The 23,842-nt window shown below is 37.2% G+C and overlaps 1 protein-coding gene across 8 annotated transcripts; it reads left to right on the top strand.

Moving 5' to 3' along the window:
- Nucleotides 1-2,330: 2,330 nt before the first annotated feature.
- Nucleotides 2,331-23,466, top strand: ZNF570 (zinc finger protein 570). Of its 8 annotated transcripts, none has more exons than XM_019793541.2 (5): nucleotides 2,331-2,568; nucleotides 3,207-3,421; nucleotides 8,383-8,509; nucleotides 8,841-8,936; nucleotides 20,080-23,466. In XM_019793541.2, exons 2-5 carry the CDS (start codon nucleotides 3,389-3,391, stop codon nucleotides 21,438-21,440), a joined length of 1,617 nt encoding a protein of 538 aa, XP_019649100.1. In that variant the 5' UTR covers nucleotides 2,331-2,568; nucleotides 3,207-3,388; the 3' UTR covers nucleotides 21,441-23,466. The 8 variants fall into 8 exon arrangements, with proteins under 8 accessions (XP_019649100.1, XP_034494227.1, XP_034494228.1 ...); XM_034638336.1 differs by having other exon boundaries at nucleotides 3,237-3,421; XM_034638337.1 differs by having other exon boundaries at nucleotides 3,241-3,421.
- The last annotated feature ends 376 nt before the right edge of the window (nucleotides 23,467-23,842 follow it).

Consider the following 23,842-nt stretch of genomic DNA (forward strand, 5'->3'; position numbering starts at 1 on the left):
TTTTTATCTTCTTTAGAGAAATATATATTCAAGTGTTATGCTCATCTTTTAGTTGGGTTGTCTTGTTGAGCTTTAGGAGCTTTAGGAGTTCTTTTATTCTGATATTAAACCCTTGTCAAATACATGATTTACAAATATTTTTACCCATCCTGTAGGCTGTCTTTTCACTTTCTCGATAATGTCCTTTGATAATGTCCTTTTTTGTCAATATTTTAATTTTGATGAGTCCAATATATCTATTTTTTTATTTGGTTGCTTGTGCTTTTGTTGTCATATCTAAGAATCCATTACCAAATCCAAGGTCATTCTAGCTTTCTCTACACAGCATTAGCATGGTTGTATCTTTTTCCATCCTTGTACTTCTTACTATTGGTAGAGTTATATTTAACTTCTCATAGGCAGCATATGGTTGAGTCATGCTTTTTTATGCCATCTGAAACTCTGTGCCTCTTAATTGGATGTTCAGATAAATTATATTTAGTCTGATTATTGATATAAACCTTCCATCTTTCAATTTGTTTCCCATTTGTTTTTTGTTCCCTTCTCTTTCTGACTTCTTTTGGATTGAGTGATTTATGATAATTTGATTCCATTGTATCTCCCTTGTTGGATTATTAGCTATAACTTTTTGTTTTGTTAGGTTAGTGGTTGTTGTAAGACTTACAGTGTACATCTTTCACTTATTATGGTGTTTGTTCAAGTGATACTATATTACTTCACATAGAATATAGGAACCTTAGGGGCACCCGGATGGCTCAGTCAGTGAAGCATCGGACTCTTGATTTTGGCTCAGGTCATGATCTGTGAGGGTTCTGAGATTGAGCCCCATGTTGGGCTCTGCATACAGCATGGAGTCTGCTTGTCCCTTTCCCTCTGTTCCTCCCCCCTGCTCGTGTGAGTGCTCTCTCTCTCTCTCAGATGAATAAATAAACAAAATCTTAAAGAAAAAAGAATGTAGGAACCTCAGGATAGTTTATTTCCATTTATTTCTCTTCTGGCCTTTGTACTATTGTTATCATATAATTTGCATATATATCCAAAGCTACATTGTTTTTGTTTAAACAGTAATTTATCTTTTGGTGAGATTTAATTAATAAAAAAGTCTTACATATTTACCTTGTAGTTATCATCTCTAATGCTCTTCATTCCCTTCTGTAGATCCAGATTTCTATTTGTTATTCAATTATACACAGATTTAGCATCTTGAGGTTGTCCTTCTGCTCAGTAGTATTCTATAAGCTATTTTTTAAAGTTTATTTTGTCTTTGTCTATCCCAGCACCTTGAAGAGCATCTGGCACACAGTAGGTGCTTTCTAATTAGATACCACAGGGAAAAATTTCACACACAATCCATATCCATTAGACTAATGCTCAGGACCTGTCATGCACACTATCCTGTTACATTCCTACTCTACTCTCCACCAGTCAGTCCCTTTCTATTACAACACAGTCTTACAGGTAACATCACAGATGTCACACAATAACACAATCTTACACATGGTCACAGAAAACGAGCATTCCCACCCTGACACTCAAGAGTTTTACACAGAAACACACAATGACAGAAGCAAAGGGTCATGCACCAACTCACAAAATTACAGTCATGTGACAACTTGTGGGGAGACAATAAATAAAAACTTAAAATATAAACACTATTGTTTTAAGGGAGTATAGAACAGATTAAGGAGGTCAGAGAGGTGTGATCAGGGAAGGCCTTTTTGGGGATGTGACATTTGTACCTGAAAGACAGAATAAGGGAACTTTGAAGATACCCAGCAGAAGAGCCATTTTGCCAAATCACAAATACAAGATCCCTATGCAAAGGGTGGCACTCTCACCTCCGATCTTCGAGGTAAACCATTCTCAACCAAAAACTCCCTAAGGAAGGCGGGACTGGGTGGAAGTAGAATGCACCTGTGCGCTCTACTCTCTGCTGTCCCCGTCCTACATACTTTCTTCTGATACCCTAACTCAATTGTAGGCGCTCGCTCCTCACCCAGTTTGTGTCGACGCCCACACAGGAACCGCACCCCGTGCGGCTACTTGGCGCCTCTAAGTTCTCCGCCGCGTTGCAATGGGAGGTGAACCAAGCACTTGTGCCTGCTCACTTCAATCCCAGTCCGTCTAGTTGACGCTCGACCCCGTTCGTTTGGCGGGCCCAGACTCGGAGGTGAGATCTGGGTTCCCTTTGTAGGGCCAGGAACAGGCCGGCGTGAGATGCCCGGGGCGGAGGGGGCGGTGTTACCAAACCCCGGCTGCGCAGGGCCAGTGCAGTCGGACTCTGCTGCGCCGCTTTTTTGGTCCGACTACATTTCCCAGTGGCCCCTGCGAGCACTGAGCCGGCGGCCCCTTTGTGTCCTCCGGAGGCCCAGTCGCTTCTTTCCGGGCCCGCGGGGGTGGGTTCCCATCAGACTCTTAGGGCAGGAGGTGGGCTGGAGTAGAGATTGCTCGAGCCTTCGGGGCGGGGACGGGATCTTTCCGCAGTTCACTTCTGCAGGTAGGGAATGGGCCGAGGAGTGGTTCGTGGATCTCTCGAACTTGGTTCCCGGGCCCTCGGTGTGACTCCAGGTGCGAGATGGTGGTTGGTTGTCATACGGTGTGAGACTTGTCATCCGATGTGCCTGTTGTGCACGTCGTATCTGTGACTGTGGGTGCGAGCGAGTCGATGGTTGGTGCTGCAGAGTGTGAGATTGTGAGTGGAGATGGGAGGGTATTGTGTCCCCCGTTATTCCAGTACCCATGGCCTCTTTGTGACTGGGGTTGTGTTAGTGTAAACGTCGGTTGTGATACGCTAGCGTTTGAGACTTGGAGCCATCCATGGAAGAGCATGACGGTGTGAGACTGCCCATACCCATGGCTGCTGATTGTTCTGTGTGTAAGACGGTGGTTGGCACTGTAGTTTATAGGAATGAGTATGTGGGGGGACTGAGTGAGACTGTGTGCCACCAATATCTTTTGAAGCTACCCAGGTGATGCCACTGTGCCACCAAGTTTCAGATCCACTGGTCTATTGGAGAGGAGAAAGACTGGAGTTGGGAAGACCTTTGTTTGATCTGGGTACTGTTATTCATTAGTTGTGTGTCTTTATGTAAATGATTACATTCCTTGGAGTCTTTATTTGTAAAAATCTTGAAAATCTATTGCTAAACTTATAAATTAGGAAGTGATTTAGACATGGGTTAAATTGCATGCAAACAAATTTCTAGGTCTCCAGTATGCTTTCTCTCTATCGGAAGGAAGGGTGCAACAGGAGGAAAGAGAAGCTGAAAAATTCTAGGCTGGTGATTCTGGATGCTGCAAGGAAGCCCTAGTTTTTCATGTTCTCTTCCCCATCTCAGTCATCTAAGGACACTGCCATTTCCCAAGAGAAGAGCCAAGAGGAGGAAAAATGGCTGTTGGACTTCTTAAAGCCATGTACCAGGTGAGTTGGTGTTTTCTGTTTCCTGAAATACTTTCCTGCTCTTTAAACCAAGCAGATATTAACTTTGCTTTTGCTGGAACTTTTCTGGGTAACTAATCATGTCACTTATTAAAACCCTCCAGCAGTTGATTCCCACCTCATTTAAGATAAATGCTCAAGTCCTTGCCTTAGCCTACACAGCCATACATAATCTGGTCCCTGACTATCCTTCTGAGCTCAGCTAATCACTCTGTTTGTAACTCACTCACTCAGTTCTAGCCATACTAACTTCCTTGTGGTGAGCTGAGTACATTCTTTTTATTTATTTATTTATTTATTTTGAGCTGAGTACATTCTTAACCCATAGCCTTGCACTTACTGTTCCCTCTGCCTGGAATGCTGTTCCCCAAGATACACACTAATTTCTTCATTATAGTCTCTGCCCAAACATTCATTCCCTCAACAAATTTTTATTAAGCACCTGTTAAGTAAGAAGGCTTAGTCCTTGGTCCTCTTCTCCACCTACACTCACTCCTTTGGTAATCTCATTCTGTCTCGGCTTTAAATGCCATCTATATGCCAACAACCACCAAATTGTATATAATCCAGACCTCTCTCCTGAAATCCAGACTTGTATATCCAGCTAGCTACTTAGCATCTTCATTTGGTTTTATAATGATACCTCAAACTCAAATGTCTCAAAATTAGTGAAACAAGCCATTGGAAGTTTGGGGGCATAGAAATGACATGATCTAATTCTCATTTAATAGAATCACTCTGGCTGCTATTGAGAATAAACTGAATGGGAAAAGGATAGAAACAGGGAAACCAATTAGGAAACTTTTACATACTTCCCTATCTCAGGTGCCCAAGCTGAAAGTCTTCCATCATGAAGTTGTTTGTTCTACATTCAAAATATATCCAGAAGTTCACCACTTTTACTACCACACTGTTTCCGTTCTTGTCTGAACTGTCATCTCTCACCTAGGTTATTGCTATGCTCTTCTAACTTTTCTGTCTACTTCCACCCTTCCTCTCTTTTAGTCTATTCTCAACAGAGCAGTCAAAGTGATTCTGTTATACATGTCATATTATATGATTGTTCATGGCAGGAACAGAAATAAGAGAAAGTATAGAGAACTCTTTCAAATAGTTTAGCTATAAGGGAATAAGAGAAAGGGTGGTAACTGAAGTGTGGTCAACAGGGTTTTTTCGAGATGGGTTTATAGTTTGGATTCTGATGTTTAAGTTTCAGTAGAAAGGGAAATTTGAAGATGAAGAGAAGCAAAGAGGGGATTGCTGGGACACTGCTTGAGTGGGAAGAGGACCTGAGGTCTAGTGGACAAGTGGAGGGGTTGGCCTTTGCTAGGAAAGTGGCTGTTCATATAGACTAGCAATAGGAGCGAGTTAGAATATGTTGGGACAATGCAGATAGATGTGTAGATATTGTGGGAGTTTGTGGAAATTCTAGAATGGCTTTTGTTTTTTGAGTGAAACAGAAAACAAGATCATTAGTAAGGATGAGGAAAAATATTGAAGATTTGAGGGGAGAGGGAAAGTATGGAATGGTTATTTAGGAGAGTGGGGACATGAATGGACAGAGAAATGTATCATATAGGCATTTTGGCCCTCTTGAGGTTAGTGTCATGAATTTAAAGTGAGACCAGTTAGCATGATTGGTGTGATTTTACTCCAGCAAAGTAGGGGGTGCCTGGGTGGCACAGCGGTTAAGCGTCTGCCTTCGGCTCAGGGCGTGAAGGCAGTTATGGGATCGAGCCCCACATCAGGCTCCTCCACTATGAGCCTGTTTCTTCCTCTCCCATTCCCCCTGCTTGTGTTCCCTCTCTCTCTGTCGAATAAATAAATAAAAAATCTTTAAAAAAAAAAAAAAAAGAATATTACTCCAGCAAAGTAAAGCTGTTCAGGGTACAGAAATAGAGCATGCTGAGAGATGGCAGTGGTTTAACCAGATGGGTAAGGGCAGGGAAGTTGAGGGTTATGTCCATGGGGGTGATCGTAACAAATGGTTGTGCTAGGAAGTGAGGGGATGTGGGATTGAGAAACAGTGAAAATGTGGTAAGTCAGTGATTTGTAGGTTCTAGTGAGGTCAAAGAATTATCCTAATTGGGGTACCAGAGGGCAAAAGCTGGAATATAGGAGGTAGAAGTCAGAGTGGGAGAGTTGAGATTAGGGAGGGTTTGATACTTACTGGTAATGACAAAGTCTGGGGCATGGCATTGGGAGTGAATGACCATTGAAGTGTGGAGGACAAGACTGCTGGAGGAGAGAAGGGGCACAGAACTGGGAGGCCTGGTTTTTGGGAGGATTATTTATATGGATATTGAAATGACCCCAAATTATATATGATTGGAGTAGTGTTGGAGAGAGTGACAGTGAGCCAGGGCGCTGAAGTGTTCAAGGAATGACAGAGTATTGATATGTACCAGGAACTGGTCGAGAACTAAAACAGGGAGGAATGATAGTGTCTGATTTCATGAGATTTAAAACTAGGTGACTTTTAGGGAGGTGGGAGGGGGTGATGGTCTAGAAACAAATGTAAGGAGCAAAGAGATCACCTGCCTTACCTCCAGGTGCTGTGGTACAAGGAATGTGGGAAATAAGGCAGTCACCACATGACAGGGCTTCAGGGGAAGTAGTCAGTCCTCTCAGCTGGGAACCATGTTTCTATGTGTGCAGAAAGGTGAAGAAACTGTTGACTTTCTTCATACTGGTTTGATTATAATTATGAATGGATTTTGAAAGCAAGTATTTGATTAGGGATCAACATTTTTTTATTTTTAACTTTTTTTAAATTCCAGGGTAGTTAACTTACAGTGCTATATGAGTTTTCAGGTGTACAATATAGTGATCTAATGGTTCTATATATTACTCAGTGCTCATCAAGACAAGCGCATTCCGAATCCTCTTCGCCTCTTTCGCTTATCTGTCCCCCCACCTCCCCTCTGGTAACCATCTGTTTGTTCTCTATAGTTAAGAGGAGTCTGTTTTTTGGTTTATCTCTCTTTTTTTCCCCCTTTGTTTGTTTGCTTTGTTTCTTAAATTCCACATATGAGTGAAATCATATGGTATTTATCTTTCTCTGACTGGCTTATTTTCTTAGCATTATACTCTTTTGCTCCATCATATTGTTGCAAATGGCAAGATTTCATTCTTTTTTATGGCTAAATATTCCACTGTATGTATATAGAGAGAGCTCAAATATTTTAAGAGATCATTTGTTAGAGGTCAAATATTTTAAAGTAATCTAAGCTCACTATATTGACATTGTCATTCTTTTCATTAACTTTCACTAAAAGAATCATTGAAAAAATGTATGTCATATATAAAAAATATTTATACATTTTTACATATATTTATATAAGGTAAGGAAAACATTTTTGGAAGCATATATGGCATATGAACCAAACTCTTAACAGGAACATTTCTGCAACTTATGAGGGATTTTATTGGTAGGACAGGGACGAAGAAACTCACAACTTCATATAATATAAATAAGAAAAAAGTTACTGAGTATTGTAAAACACTTTTTAAAAAATAACTTTGAAAGAAATAAAGAATTTTTAAAAAGATTGTATTTATTTATTTGAGAGAGAGACAGAGATAGCGACAGAGATAGCAAGAGAGACCATGAGTGGGGAGGAGAGGGGGAAACAGGCTCCCCGCTGAGCAGGGCACCCAATGCAGGGCTCAGTCCGAGGATCCTGGCATCATGACCTGAGCCAAAAGCAGATACTTAAGCAACTGAGCCACCCAGGCACCCCTGTAAAACACTTTAATAATTTTTATTCTGTAGAGACAGTTTAACTATGACAAAATTGTATCAAATGCCCAATAAATATTTTATTGCCTTGACAGGTTTGTCTCTTCTAAAAATTATACACACACACACACACACACACACACACACACACACACACAGAAACCTAGAATCCAGCTGAATCACAGCATAGCTCCAAGTTTTTAAGAACTTTGCCTAGCCCCTATAGGCAGAAGCAGCATTCTGAGCAGAACACCCATTTCTTTATACAAAATTTTAAGTGCTTTGGATTAAAATATTTGAATTTTAATAGAATTAATGATTTGCTCTCCTTGGTCTAGCACAATTTTCAGAGATATAGCAAACACTTTCTGGTCTCATTTTTTTTTAAGATTTATTTATTTATTTGAGGGAGACAGAGCACGCGCAGGGGGAGGGGCAGAGGGAGAGAGAAAATCCACGCATGGAGCCAGCCTGACACGGAGGACCCTGAGATCACAACCTGACCAGAAACCAATAGTGGGACACTTAATTGACTGTGCCACCCAGGCACCCCAGCACTTTCTAGTCTCATTTTTGATCCTCTCGTAGTTTCTTGAACTTTTCAAACCATTCATTCATTAATTCAGTTTATTCAGCAAATATTTGAATGCCTCATGTGTGCCAAATACTGTCCTATAACTAGGGATATAGCAGTGAGCAGAGCAAAAATGTACTGTACCCTCACGGACTTCACATTTTAGTGGAGGTTGGGAGCAGACAATAACAAAATAATTGTCATGGCAAACAATAAAGGAGGGTTAGGAAAATAGGGAACAGGAGTAAGAGCTTGCTATTTTTTTTTAAGATTTTATTTATTTATTTGACAGAGACAGCCAGCGAGAGAGGGAACACAAGCAGGGGGAGTGGGATAGGAAGAAGCAGGCTCCCAGCAGAGGAGCCTGATGTGGGGCTCGATCCCAGAACGCTGGGATCACGCCCTGAGCCGAAGGCAGACGCTTAATGACTGTGCCACCCAGGCACCCCTGAGCTTGCTATTTTTATACAGAATGATCTGAGAAGTACAAAAGGCCTGAGGGGAAACATGCTTGACATCTTTGATTTGAGTGTGTAATATCAGGGAGAGCCCAGTATGTCTAGGGCAGAACAAGGTGAATATGGTAAGAAATGAAATTATTTCATTCATTTATGTATTTCATTTCAGGAGTTGGTAACCTTCAGAGATGTGGCTGTTGATTTCTCCCAAGAGGAGTGGGACTGTCTAAATTCTTCTCAAAGGCATCTGTACAGTAATGTGATGTTGGAGAACTACAGGATCTTGGTGTCCCTAGGTGAGAATATCTTGTCCTTGTAAAACTGAGCTGCTACTCTTAAGGGCCTCTTTGATACCACCATTGTGAATCTTTGGATGGCTTCCTTGGTGCTTGGCCGAATGTCTGTTGCTGTGCCAAAGTAATAGTTTAATATTTGTAAAGTTGCCGGTGGATGGGTCTATTATTAATCTGTGTTGGAAGCTTCAGCTTTCCTGTATTTTGAATACACGTCCTTTACACATTTATCTCTGGCTTACTGTAAACTCCCTCTTCCCTGTGGATCAGAGGATTGGTAACGAGTTCTGGGATATCCTCAGCATGACCAAATTGTTTCTTTTCATACATGCAGGACTTTGCTTTTCTAAGCCAAGTGTGATATTATTGTTGGAACAAGGGAAAGAGCCCTGGATGGTGAAGAGAGAGCTGGCAAAAGGCTTGTGCTCAGGTGAGTGAAGAGGAAATAGGCAGGCATAAATAAATCACACACACGAATGTATATTAGCATACATATATATATATATATATATATATATATATGCTAGTATAGCATATATACATATAGATAGCATATATATATATAGCTTATATATATATATAGTTTAAATATTAATAAAACAGAACCCATGTACCTACTTCTTAGCTTAAGAAATAGAGAATTGTTAGGGTGCCTGGCTGGCTCAGTTGGTAGAGCATGCCCCATGTTGGGTGTAGAGATTACTTTAAAAAAAAAAGGATATAGAAAATCGTCAATGCCATTATAGGCCTTTGAGGGCCCCTGCCTAATGATACACCATCCCATGGCCCACTCCCACCCCTTACTGGGGAAGCCATTATTCTACAATTTTTCTTATCTTTCCTTGACTTTTCTTAATAGCTGTGCCATATACCCTTAAACAAAATATTATATTTGCATATTTTCAACTTTTTACACATGAAAATATATGCTGTGTGTAATCCTGACTCTTTTTTCAACTCAAAATTATATTCCTGAAGGGTGCCTGGGTAGCTCAGTCAAGGTTAAGCATCTGACTCTTGATTTTAGCTCAGGTCATGATTTCAGGGTCATGAGATTAAACCCCAAGTTGGGCTCTGCACTGGGCGTGGAGCCTGCTTGAGATTCTTTCTCTCCCTTTCCCTCTGTATCTCCCCTCACCCCACTCTTTCTCTCTCTAAAAAAAAGAAAAAAAATTACCGAAATTCATTCACATTAATTTTAGTAGTTATTTTTCATTTGCTGAAATATATTCCACCATGTAAACCACAATTTATCTTTTGAAGGTCATTTGAGTTGTTTCTGTTTTGTGCTATTATAAATGTTAACTGCTGTGAACCTGACTGTTAGTGCACTTATGCTGGAGTTTATATAGAGAATAGAGCCAGCAATTTACTAGATAATGCTATTTATTTTCCCGTTATTGTATTAATTTACATTTCTAATATCTGTGTATGAGAGCACTCATTGCTCTACACTCAGAATTGACAAGTTTAAAAAATTTTTGCCAATTTGATAAGTATGAAGTATTATCTCCTTATACTTGCCATCTGAATTTCCTTGATTACAAAATAAGTTGGACATCTTTTTGTATTTATAATGGCCATTTGGATTTCTTTTTTTGTGAAGCACCTGCTCAAGTCTTTTGATCATTCTGGGGAAGATTGTCTTTTATACATATGTTCATAGTTTATATTTTTGATTTTGACATTTTGTTTTAAGAAAACTTTTTCTATTATAAAGTCATAGGTAAATTGTTTTCTAAAGATTTTCCTTTCATATTTAGGGCTATAATCCAATTGGAATTGATTTTTGAGATTGAAGTAAAAATTTAATTTCTGTGCCTTATAGAAAACCAAATTTCCTAGGCTCATTGAAGAAATGAGCTCTCTTTGCTCATTGTTCAGAATGTTGTATCTTAATCTATCAGGTTATAGTATATTTATGCATTTGATTTTGAGCTCTGTTCCATGTCGTTCATCTCTGTTTCCTTATGCCGATACCACACTGTCTTAATTAAATACTTATATATATAATGCTTTTATATATATATATAATATATAAAAATACTTTATATATACAAAATACTTAAAACACTTATATATAAAATACCTATATATAAAATACTTATATATAAAAACTTGCATATATAAGGTACTTACATCTATCTATCTATCTATCTATAACTACATATATAAAGTACTCATAAGATGTAGTATCTGTTAGGGCAAGTCCCCTACACCTAGCTTATGCTCTTCATAATTTGTTTGCTTTTTGGCCATCTGAATAAAGTTTGGAGCCAGCTTGTCAGTTTCCACCAGAAAACAAAAAAAAGTAATTGGCTTTTGATTGAAATTTTACTTATCTGTATATCAATTTTGTTAATTTTTCTATTTATTGTTTTTTTATTCTGTGGGTTATCACTCCATTTTTGAGGTTTTAAAATTTCCTTTGGTATGTTTTATAATTTTCTCCATAAAGGCCATGCACATCTTCTGTTAGATTAATTCCTGGGCATCTTAGTTTTGTTACTATGTTAAATGTTGTGTGTATTTTCTATTTGTTGCTCATGTATTGAAATGAACTTAACTTTTATACTTTGAACTTATATCCAGCAATGCTGCCAAGCTCTCCCATTAATGCTAATAGTTTTTAGATTTCTTTGGATTTTTTTCTATGGACAAGCATATCTGTGAATGATGGTGGTTTCATTTTAAATTCTTTACCTTTAATTTCTTTTTCCTATTGCCCTATCTTAGATCTCCAGTACAGTATGAACTGAAGTAGTGATAGCAAACATTCTTTACATTTTTATTTTAATTCCAGTTAATGAATCATGTTATATTAGTTTGAGGTGTACAGTATAGTGATTCTACAAATCCATACATTACCCAGTGCTCTTCACAACAAGTGTACTCCTTAATCTCCATCATCTGTTTAACCCTTCTCCCACCTTCTTCCCCTCTGATAACCATCAGTTCTCTGTAATTAAGTCTGTTTCTTGGTTTGTCTCTTTCTCTTTTCCCTTTTGCTTGTTTTGTTTCTTAAATTCTTCATATGAGTGAATTTCATGCCATTGCAAATGGCAAGATTTCATTTTTTTATGCTGAATAATATTCCATTGTGTGTGTGTATATATATATAAAGATGTGGTGGAGATGTATATATATACACATATGTACATCTCCACCACGTCTTTATCCATTCATCAGTCAGTGAACATTTGGGCTGCTTTCATAATTTGGCAATTGTAAATAATGCTGCTATAAAAATAGGGGTGCATGTATGCCTTTGAATGAGTGTTCTTATATTCTTTGGGTAAACTCCCAGTACCCAGTTGCTGGATTGTAGTTCTGTTTTTAACTTTTTGAGGAACCTCCATACTGTTTTCCACAGTGGCTGCAAGTTTGTATTCCCAACAGTGCTTGAGGTTCCTATTTCTTCACATCTTTGCGAACACCTGTTCTTTCTCGTGTTTCTAATTTTAACCATCCTGACAGGTGCAGGAGGTGATAACTCATTGTGGTTTTGATTGCATTTCCCTAATCATGAGTGTTGATGAGCATCTTTTCATGTATCTGTTGGCCATCTGTGTGCCTTCTTTGGAGAAAGGTCTGTTCATATCTTCTGCCCATTTTTAAATTGGATTATTTGGTTTTTGGCTGTTGAGTTGTATGAGTCGTATAAGTTCTTTATGTGTTTTAGATACTAACTCTTTATCAGATATGTCATTTGCAAGTATCTTCTCCCATTCCGTAGGTTGCCTTTTAGTTTTCTTAATTGTTTCCTTTGCTGTGCAGAAGGTTTTTATTTTGATGTAGTCCCAATAGTTTATTTTTGCTTTTATTTCCCTTCCCCCAGGAGACCTATCTAGAAAAACGTTGCTACAACCGATGTCAGAGACATTACTGCCTGTGCTCTCTTCTAGGATTTTTATGGTTTCAGGTCTGACATTTAGGTTTTTAATCTATTTTGAGGTTTTTTTTGGTGGGTATATGGTGCAAGAAAGTGGTCCAGTTTCATTCTTTTACATGTTACTGTCTAGTTTTCCCAACACCATTTATTGAAGAGACTGTCTTTTTTCCATCGTGTAATTTTTCCTGCTTTGTTAGAGATTAATTGACCATATAATTGTGGTTTTATGTCTGGATTTTCTGTTATGTTCTGTTGATCTATGTATCTATTTTTGTGCTGGTACCATACTGTTGGTTTTTCTAAGATTTTATTTTTAAGTAATCTTTACACCCAACGTGGTGCTCAAACTTAAAATCCTGAGATCAAGAGTTGCCCACTCCACTGACTGAGCCAGCCCGGTGCCCCTGGTACCATACTGTTTTGATTATTACAGCTTTGTAATATATGTCTGGAATTGTGATGCCTCCAGCCTTGCTTTGCTTTTTCAAGGTTGCTTTGGCTATTTGGGGTCTTTTGTGGTTCCATACACATTTTAGGATTTTCTGCTCTACTTCTGTGAAAAATGCTGTTGGTATTTTGATGGGGAGTGTATTAAATATGTAGGTCGCTTTGGTCAGTATAGACATTTTAATGATATTTGTTCTTCCAATCCATGAGGATGGGATGTTTTCTGTGTGTCATCTTCAATTTCTTTCATCAGTGTTTTATAGTTTTCAGAGCACAGGTCTTTCACCTCTTTGGTTAGGTTTATTCCTAGGTGTCTTACTATTTTTGGTGCAATTGTAAATGTGACTGTTTAATTTCTCGTTCTGCTGTTTCATTATTGGTGTATAGAAATGCAATAGACTTCTGTACATTGATTTTGGATCCTGCAACATTTGTAATCACCACTAACTCTTTTCTCAGTCTTAGCAATTTTTTGGTGGAGTCTTTTAGATTTTCTATATATAGTATCATGTCATCTAATAGTGAAAGTTACTTTTTTCTTATCAATTTGGATGCCTTTTATTTCAATTTGTTGTGTGATGATAGCAGACATTCTTGTTCACTTTTGGTCTTAATGAGAGTGCTTTCATATTTTGTTATTAATAATTCTGATATTTAAAGGTTTTTGGTAGATATCTTTTTGTTCCTATTTGCTAGAGTTTCATTATAGAAAGCTTTTGAGTTTTAACAAATGTTTTTCTATCTCTGTAAATGATTAGATGGTTTTTAGATTTTCATCTGTTAACATGGTGAATTACATATTACATTTTTAATGTTGAATTAACTTTGTAGTCCTGAGGCAAACCCATCTTTATATCTTTTTCATTCATGGCTACTTGCTGTTTGCCAATATATTGTTTAGTTTTTTTGCATCTATGTTAATCAGTGAGGTTGATGTTCAATTTTCCCTTCGTGTAATTTTCTTGTCAGATTTTGGAATCAAGATACTAGTCTCATAAAACAATTTTTTTTTGTAATTCTGACAACTTTTTTTTTATTTTGAAAGTATTTTATTAGGTCATATATTTTTGGAATTGTTTTATCTTTCTGGTAAATTCTTCCGTATGTTATTGTTACCCTCTTTAAATCTAGTGATGATTTTTCCCTTAACTATATTGCTTGATTTTAGTGTAGCTGTATTGGCCTTCTTTTGTTAATATTTCCTTGGTGTAGTTTTTCTATCCTTTTATTCCCTTACTTTCTGTGTTTGTTTTGTAAAGAGTATGTATGGCTAAACAGTTTTTTAGTCTACTCTGAGAATCTGTATCTTTTAACTAAATGATGATAGTCAATTACATATTTTGGTATTACTACTATAATTGGACTTCTTTCCACCATCTTACTTTCTTTTATAAATTCTTTTCCCATTTTTTTCTTGTTTCCTAACTTTTAGTCCATCTGGTAATTTGAAAGTTAATCTATTCTTCTACTGGTTAGCGTAGAAAATTTTACATTTATGGGACACCTGGCTAGTTCAGTCAGTGGAGCATACGACTCTTGATCTTAGGGGTTTATAAGTTCAAGCCCCATGTTGGGTGTAGAAATTACTTAAAAATAAATCTTTAAAAAAAAAGTTAACATTTATAATTACCTTAACAATATCTAAAGTTAATCCTTACCATTATTTTCCTCCCTTAAAAATATAAGAACCTTAGAATGTTTTAATTTCACTTACCCTCATTTCAGTTCTTATTTATTTTAATCCTGTAAATGATTATTTTGTTTCTGAAGTTACAAAATTAGACCATTATTTTGTTTAGGTAGTATTGTTTAGATTGACCCAGGTTCCATTTTCTTGATTCACCATTCTTTTCTGTATCCCAGAACCTTTTCCCGTATTACCTCCTTTATCAATAAATATATTATTTATACAAACTATTTTGTTATTATTAATTTATTCATTTGTTTTGTATATTTATTTGCTTTCATGCATGTAAGAATCTTTATAAATATGCATTCATAAACTGACAGTTATTATTTTAATCATCACCTCAAAGATACCACTCCATACTTTTCTGGCTTCTATTGTTGCTATTGAGATGTCAGTTCTCATTAATATTTTCTTCCTTGCTTCTTTTAAATTAAAACTACCTTCTCTTTGCCCTTGGTATTCTGTATTTTCACTATGACATATCTAAATTAAATTTCATTTTAATTGCTGTACTTGGGATTATGATTCTTATATCTGACTAAATGATCATGCTTTTTCCTTCATTCTGTTAATGTGTGTGTTACATTAATTTTTGCTGACCCATCCTTGCATTCCAGCAATAAATTCCACTTGGTCACAGTTTGTAATCCTTATAATATACTGTTGAATTCAGTTTGCTAGTACTTGTTGATGATTTTTACGTCAATGTTATAAGAGATATTGGTCTCTAGTTTTCTTATAGTATCTTAGTCTGGCTTTGGTATCACAGTAATGCAGGCCTCATAGAATAAGTTTGGAAGTCTTCACTCCTCTTCATTTCTTTGGAATTGCTGGAGGAGGATTTGTGTGAATTCTTTAAATGTGATAGAGTTCACCACAGACACTATCTGGTCCAAGGCCTTTTCTTGTTAGAAGGTTTTGGATTACTGATTCAGTTGACTTACTAGTTATGGGTCTGTTCGGATTTTCTATTTCTTTACGTTTCAGTCTTGGTAGGTTGTGTGTTTCTTAGAATTTGTCCATTTTATCCAGTTTACGTCATTTGTTGGCATGCAGTGGTTCTAGTACTGTCTTATAATCCTTTTTTATTTCTGTATAATTAGTCATACTGTGGCACCTTTCATTTCTGATTTTAGTTACTCAAGTCTTCTTTTTTTTTTCCTTAGTCGATCCAGATAAAAGCTTGTCAGTTTTGTCAATCGTTTTGAATAACCAGCTCTTGGTTTTGCTGATTCTGTTATTTTTCTATTTATTTTGTTTGTCTCTGCTTCAGTCTTTATTATTTTCTTCTTTCCCCTAGCTTTGGGTTTAGTTTGCTCTTTTTCTAGGTTTTTTTTTTTTAAGACTTTATTTTATTTATTAGAGAGAGAGCACAAGAGGGGGGAGGAACAGAGGGAGAAGCAGACTCCCTGCTGAACAGGGAGCCTAATGCGGGACTAGATTCTGGGACTCCAGAACCAGAGTGAGCTGAAGACAGTCACTTAACCAACTGATCCACCCAAGCGCCCTCTAATTTGTTAAGATGTAAAGTTAGGTTGATTATTTGAGCTCTTTCTTCTTTTTTAATGTAAGCATCAACAGCTATGCATTTCCCTTTTAGCATGGTTTTTCACACATCCCATAATTTTTGATAGGTTCTATTTTTATTTCCATTGGTTTCAGGATAACTGTGGTATCTTCTTTGACCTATTGGTTAAGTTCCACATATTTGTGGATTTTTTCCAGTTTTCATTTTGCTATTGATTTCTAGTTTCATTTCTTTTTTTTTAATGTTTTTTTTATTATATTATGTTAGTCACCATACACTACATCCCTGGTTTTTGATGTAAAGTTCGATTAGTTGCGTATAACACCCAGTGCACCATGCAATATGTGCCCTCCTTACTACCTATTACCAGCCTATCCCANTGTGCCCTCCTTACTACCTATTACCAGCCTATCCCATTCCCCCACCCCCCCCCGAACCCCTCAGTTTGTTTCTCGGAGTTTCATTTCATTATGATCGAGAAAGATAATTTGCATGATTCCAATCTTTTAAAATTTATTCTATGGACATGTATATTTTATGGACAACACATAGTCTATCCTCAATACATGTTTGCTTTTTTGGATGTACTTTAGGATTTTTAAAAAAAATTCTTAAAGTCAGTTTGCCAAACTGCAAAATCTGAGAGAACAGTGCTACACAAGACTTTGCTTGTTTTAGACACCAGCTACAAGTGTGGGGATGTTCAGGGCCACCCTTATTTCTGACCAGCTGGCTACAGATAAAGGGGTATCTACAGTCACCCTAAGGCTTGATAATTCACAACAGTGACTCACAGAGGTCAGGAAAGAGCTATTATGATTGCAGTTTTATTTTTTTACAAAAGAAATAAAGAACCAGCCAAAAGTAGAGACACCAAGGGTAAGGTGTGGGAGAACTGCAAACATGAAGGGGCCCACCAGACATTTCAGTATTCAAAAGAATAAGCTCTCAAGAGAGCATCAGTGTACAGGATTATTTGTTTGTTTGTCAGTGTACAGGGTTATTTGTTTGTTTGTGTTTTGGTTTCATTATGTAGGCATGATTGAATGAGTCATTGCCCAGTGCCCAACATGATTCAATCTCCAGCCTCCTTCTCTTCCCCAAAGTCAGACTGTTATCATGGTGGCTCAAAGCACCAACCCTCTAGTCACATGGTTGGTCTTTCTGGCATGGCTAGCCTCCATCCTAAATCATCACATTAGCAAAAACTATATGGGGGCATGTTGTGAGTCATAAACTATATAGTTATAAACTATCAGGTGTGGTCCAAGAGGCTCACTATGAATAACAGTGACACTCCTTCCAGGATTATAGAGGGTTTAGAGGGTTACCACTTGGGAACCACAGACAAAGTCCTGTCAAATTCTTTATTATACAGTTTTTAAAAAAATTCACAAGGCAGTTCTGATTATGAGTGGAAGTAATAGATTGATTTAGAATCAATGGCTTTACGTTATTGGTTCTTCATATAGAAAAGCAAAGAATATCTCTTCCCTTTAGGCAAATTTATGGGGGGAGAGGGGTCCCTCATTAGAATTGTAAAGCTTTTGCTTATTTCTTATAATTTTTAACCTATTTTTCCTCTTCATTGTTATTGTCAATGTTAAAGTTATCTTCTAAGGTTAATTATTTTTTTATTATTATTTTTTAATGATTTTTTTATTGTTAGTCACCATACAGTACATCCCCGGTTTCCGATGTAAAGTTCGATGATTCATAAGTTGCGTATAACACCCAGTGCACCATGCAATATGTGCCCTCCTTACTACCCATCACCAGCCTATCCCATTCCCCCACCCCCCTTCCCCTCTGAATCCCTCAGTTTGTTTCTCAGAGTCCATAGTCTCTCATGCTTCATTCCCCCTTCTGATTACCCCCCTTTCTTTATCCCTTTCTTCTCCTACCAATCTTCCTACTTCTTATGTTCCATAGATGAGTGAAACCATATGATAATTGTCTTTCTCTGCTTGACTTATTTCACTTAGCATTATCTCCTGCAGTGCCGTCTATGTTGCAGCAAATGTTGAGAAATCGTTCTTTTTGATAGCTGAGTAATATTCCATTGTATATGTGGACCACATCTTCTTAACCCAGTCATCTGCTGAAGGGCATCTCGGTTCCTTCCACGATTTAGCTATTGTGGACAATGCTGCTATGAACATTGGGGTGCATATGGCCCTTCTCTTCACTACGTCTGTATCTTTGGGGTAAATACCCAGTAGTGCAATGGCTGGATCATAGGGTAGCTCAATTTTTAAATTTTTAAAGGACCTCCACACTGTTTTCCAGAGTGGCTGTACCAGCTATGATTTTTTGTTTACCATTTATTCCTTCTTAATCTCTTCTGCTTTGTTCTTTTTTCTCAAATATCTTAATGTTGGAGTGCTCTAGGGTTGTTCATTACTTGCTCCTTTCTCTTCTCTTTATCTACACTCATTCTCTTGGAAATATAGTCTCTTTAACTACCATGTATATGCTGGCAGTTCCTAGTTTAAAATCTCTAGTCCAGACCTCTGTCTTAAACTCGGTCTTATAGGTCTATCTACCTTCTCAGCATTTCCATTTCAATGTCTAAAAAACACCTTAAGTTTATTATGTTCAAAACTGAACTCCAGATTTTCCGTATCTCTCCACCTAAACCTGCTGTACCCATGGCCTTCCCCTTCACTTTTGATGGCTGATCATCCATCCTGCCATTGCTCAGACCATAGACTTTGAAGGCTTGCTTGTCTCATTTTTCTGTTACATTTCAACTTTGAAGGCTTGCTTGTCTCATTTTTCTGTTACATTTCATATCCGATCTGTCAGTGTATCCTCTTGGCGTTTCCTACAAAATATACCTAGAATCTGACCATCTCGCTGTCCCTCCACTGATAGCTCTCTGGTTTGGATCCTCATCATCTTCACCTGGATTACTGCAATCATGGGTCCCCTTTGCCACCTTCAGTATTTTTATTAAACTGTAAATAGGTATCATTCCTGTACTCCACAAACACTTCAGTAGTTCTCTGTCCCACTCAGGGTAAGAGCCAAATTCCTTAGAAAGCACATAAAGCTTAAATAATCATATCTTTATCTCCTGACTTCATCTCCTACTACACCTCTCCAGCAACACTGGCCTTCTTACAGTTGCTCAAACATGGGAAACATGCTTCTACTTTTAGGCTGTTTCCTTTGCCCAGAATGCTCTTTCTCCATATTTCTAAGTGACTAACTTCTTCACTTCCTTCAAATTTTTGCTTAAATGTTAACTTACTAATTATTCCTACCTCTGACTTCACCAACATTCCTAATCTCTTTTACCCTTTTTTCATTTTCTGTAGCACTTAGTACTTCCTAATATACAATAAAATTTACTCATTTAGCATTTGTTTCCTATCTCTCCCAAGAATATAAGGTCCACAAAGGTAAGGATCTTTGTTTGTTTACTATAATCAAAAGCATTTAGAAGATTATATGGCACAAGTTTCGATAATATTCTTTTTTTTTTTTTAAATTTCTTTATTTGACAGAGATAGAGACAGCCAGCGAGAGAGGGGACACAAGCAGGGGGAGTGGGAAAGGAAGAAGCAGGCTCATAGAGGAAGAGCCTGATGTGGGGGCTCGATCCCATAACACCGGGATCACGCCCTGAGCCGAAGGCAGACGCTTAACCGCTGTGCCACCCAGGCGCCCCTCGATAATATTCTTGAGAGAAGCAATTATAAGAATGGAGGTTATTTCAGTGCTTGTGTTAGTCATACATGCACAAAATTATAACGAAGTCCATCCACCTCTATAATTCCTTATTGACCTGAGATTTACCTTACTGACTTTCTTATAAGTCTAATCATTCTTCCTCAAGTTTCTGTGTGACCGACCTATTTTTGGTTCTTGCAAACATCAGAACTACAAAAGCCAATGTTCTTGTGGTTTTATTTATTAAATTCACATACTTCACTTTATGAATGTACTTTCATAAATTTTCCTTCTGGTACATGATAGAGGAGACTTTTTTTTAAATTGTTATTTTTCAGGCTGGGAATCTATGTGTGAGACTGAAGAATTAACTTCAAAGAAGGACATTTATGAAGCAAAATCATCACAGAAGATAATAGAAAAACTCACAAGCTATGGCCTTGAGTATTCCAGTTTGAGAGAAGAATGGAAATGTGAGGGCCATTTTGAGAGACAGCTAGTAAATCAGAAGGCATGTTTCAAGGAAGAGACAATCATCACTCATGAAGAAGCCCTTGTTAGGAAAAGAGCACAAGAATATAACGAATCTTGGGGAAGTTTCCATCTGAACACACTGCTTCATACACAACAGATAATCACCAAAGAGGAGAAAGTACATAAACACGATACACATAAGAAGAGCTTTAAAAAAAATTTAATGGCCATTAAGCCCAAGAGTATCTATACAGAGAAGAAACTCTTGAAATGTAATGACTGTGAAAAAGTCTTTAGCCAGAGCTCATCTCTTACTCTTCATCAAAGAATTCATACTGGGGAGAAACCATATAAATGTGTAGAATGTGGAAAAGCCTTCAGCCAGAGATCAAATCTTGTTCAACATCAGAGGATTCATACTGGAGAGAAACCCTATGAATGTAAGGAATGTAGGAAAGCCTTCAGTCAGAATGCACACCTTGTTCAACATCTGAGAGTTCATACTGGGGAAAAACCTTATGAATGCAAGGTGTGTAGGAAAGCCTTTAGCCAGTTTGCTTACCTTGCTCAACATCAGAGAGTTCATACTGGAGAGAAACCTTATGAATGTATTGAATGTGGGAAAGCGTTTAGCAATAGATCATCCATTGCTCAACACCAGAGAGTTCATACTGGTGAGAAACCTTATGAATGTAATGTCTGTGGGAAAGCATTTAGCCTTCGTGCATACCTTACTGTACACCAGAGAATACATACTGGAGAGAGACCCTATGAATGTAAAGAATGTGGGAAGGCTTTCAGCCAGAATTCACATCTTGCTCAACATCAGAGAATTCATACTGGAGAGAAACCTTATAAATGTCAAGAATGTAGGAAAGCATTCAGCCAGATTGCCTACCTTGCCCAACATCAAAGAGTTCATACTGGAGAGAAACCCTATGAATGTATTAAATGTGGGAAGGCTTTTAGCAATGACTCATCCCTTACTCAACATCAGAGAGTTCATACTGGAGAGAAGCCTTATGAATGTAACGTTTGTGGAAAGGCTTTTAGTTACTGTGGATCCCTTGCCCAACATCAGAGAATTCATACTGGAGAGAGACCCTATGAATGTAAGGAATGCAAGAAAACTTTCAGGCAGCATGCACACCTTGCTCATCATCAGAGAATCCATCTTGGGGAGTCACTCTCACCACCCAATCCAGTCAATCACCAAGTCCTCTAGACACTGTCTCATAACTATTTCCAGAATTTATGCTCTTTTCTGTATTTCTAATGTTTTGCCCTAGTCTAAGGTTCATCTCATCTGGATCACCATGCTGTAGCTTTCTAACAGATCTTCCTGTATCAACTTTTGTTCCCCTTAAATTCATTTCCCACCATGCCCCAAACTAATTTTTTTGAGTGTAAGACTACATCACTGCCTCCAATTAAAACTTTTTTTTTGGCTTACTATTGTTCTTAAGCTAATATCCACAGTCTTAAAATTGTCTATGAGGCACATCATTATCTGGCTCCTGTATACCTTTCAGCCTTGTTTTATTCCAGTCACCTTCTCTGAGCACTAGGCACTTCCCAGGATTAAGAGCTTAGATTCTGGAAAATCATAGCTCTACTACTACTGTGGCATTATGTGACTTTGAGTAATTTGTTTGACTTATCTAAACCTCAGGGTTTTCTTTAATTCTTAATATAGGGATAATAAAGGATACTGTATTGTAGAAATGTGATTATTAAATGAAATAGTGTCTGTTGTAGATTGATGCATATTAAGTAATAAATTTGCATGTAAAGTGCTTCACATATCACATCAAATATAGCAGATATTCAATAAATCCTAATAGCTCACATGTACTGAGTGCCTACTATGCACCAGGCACTGTTCTACATACTCAACGTATATTAACTCACTTACTCCTCACAGCTAGAACAAGATTCCTCAATGGACAAAGTAGAACATCCGTGGGAGGCAGCAGGTCAGAATTGAGAAAACCCAAAAATTTAAGAAACATAAATGGGAGTTTTCATACTCTAGATGAGTAATCAATATAGACACAAGTAGTAGACCTACACCTACAACCAGTTTTAGGAAGTTTCTAAAGAATTGGATAAACCAATCAATATAAAGAAAATGAGGATTCACAGAGAAGAATGCAGAACTCACATTTAGATCAGGAAAAGAATAGAGTATCCCAACTGCAAAAAAACAATAAACATAGAAATTTGTACCCAGGCCCAGTCAATTGTATTGGGTAAATCTAGGTAAATTTAAAAAGCATTTAAATTGTTCCATACCACAGAAAAAAGTATAAAGTTTGTAAATTTTGTAACCAGTGGTTGTAAAATTGAAACCAAAAGGGGATTGAGGGGGGAAAGTTAGATATATATAGGCTTTCATATATATGTTTTACATATTTGAAATAGATATATGCTTCCATTCATTCAGTGAATATTGAGTAGCTACTGTTTGCTGGACACTGTTTTAGATATGAGGAGGCAGTAGTGATCAACACTAACACAATGTCTTCGTGGAGTTAAATAGAATTTCAAAGGCTGAAATTGTTTATACTTTAAAACAAATTTTTCTAGACTCAGCAAAATGAAGAATAATAAACTGGGAGTATCATATAATCTAGGCTGAAGAGACTGAGGATAATAAATTTATGTTATTCCTAATTCACAAATTCACTGCAATAAAACCAAAAGTCCTCAGGTCTTTTTGCCCTTTAATTTCACAACTTTGTTCTAAAATTCACCTATGAAGTATGAATTCTTAAGACAGCAAGAAAATTGTTGAATCGGATCTATTTGTAGAAATTCTGCATATGGTATAGATGGTTTATACCTGTAGAGAAAGGATGGTTTTGGTGTCGTTAGAATAATTGTTTATATCCATTACAGTAAGGGAAATGCAAATAAAACCACAGTGAACTATTTCAAAATCATCACATTGGTAAAAGCGTCACAGAGCCAATTACTGGAAAGATGTGGAGCAATTGGAATGTTCACACAGTGCTATTGGAAGTAGTTGTATTTAGGATAATTTAGCAATATCTAGATAAAGTTGAAAATGTGGATACTCTCTGACCCAGCATTTCCATACTTAAACCTCTATAGTCTCTCCTCACGTGTTTAGAGTGATGCAAATGAAAGTCTATTTCAGCGTTATTTGAGAATGAAAAGTTTAAAGCGATCAAAATAACCATTAGGGGAAATATAAGTTATAGTCCAAGTTAGAAGGAATGAAGTAGGGATAAATTTTAAAAAAGAGATAAATTTTAAAACAATATGAATGAAATTAAGAGTATTTTGTATAAGTTGGTACCACTTATATAAAGTTTGAGGATATACAAATTGATGCTATGTGTATATATGGCTAAATACCTTGTAGATTTAGTGTTACAGCATTCATGGAAGTAATAATTAAATCCAAAACAGTGGTAACATCTGAAGGGGGAGAAAAATGAGATTGAGAAAAGGATGCGAAGGGAGATATCTTTTAATCATTTACTTCTTTAAAAAATAAGCAAATATGCCCAATTCCTATAAGTTGATAAAGCTGGTTGTTGGTTTATAGGTAGGTTCTTATTCTCTGTATCTTTCATAACAAAAAAAATAAAGAACATT

This window comes from Ailuropoda melanoleuca, chromosome 12, assembly GCF_002007445.2.
Source record: "Ailuropoda melanoleuca isolate Jingjing chromosome 12, ASM200744v2, whole genome shotgun sequence".
NCBI lineage: Eukaryota > Metazoa > Chordata > Mammalia > Carnivora > Ursidae > Ailuropoda > Ailuropoda melanoleuca.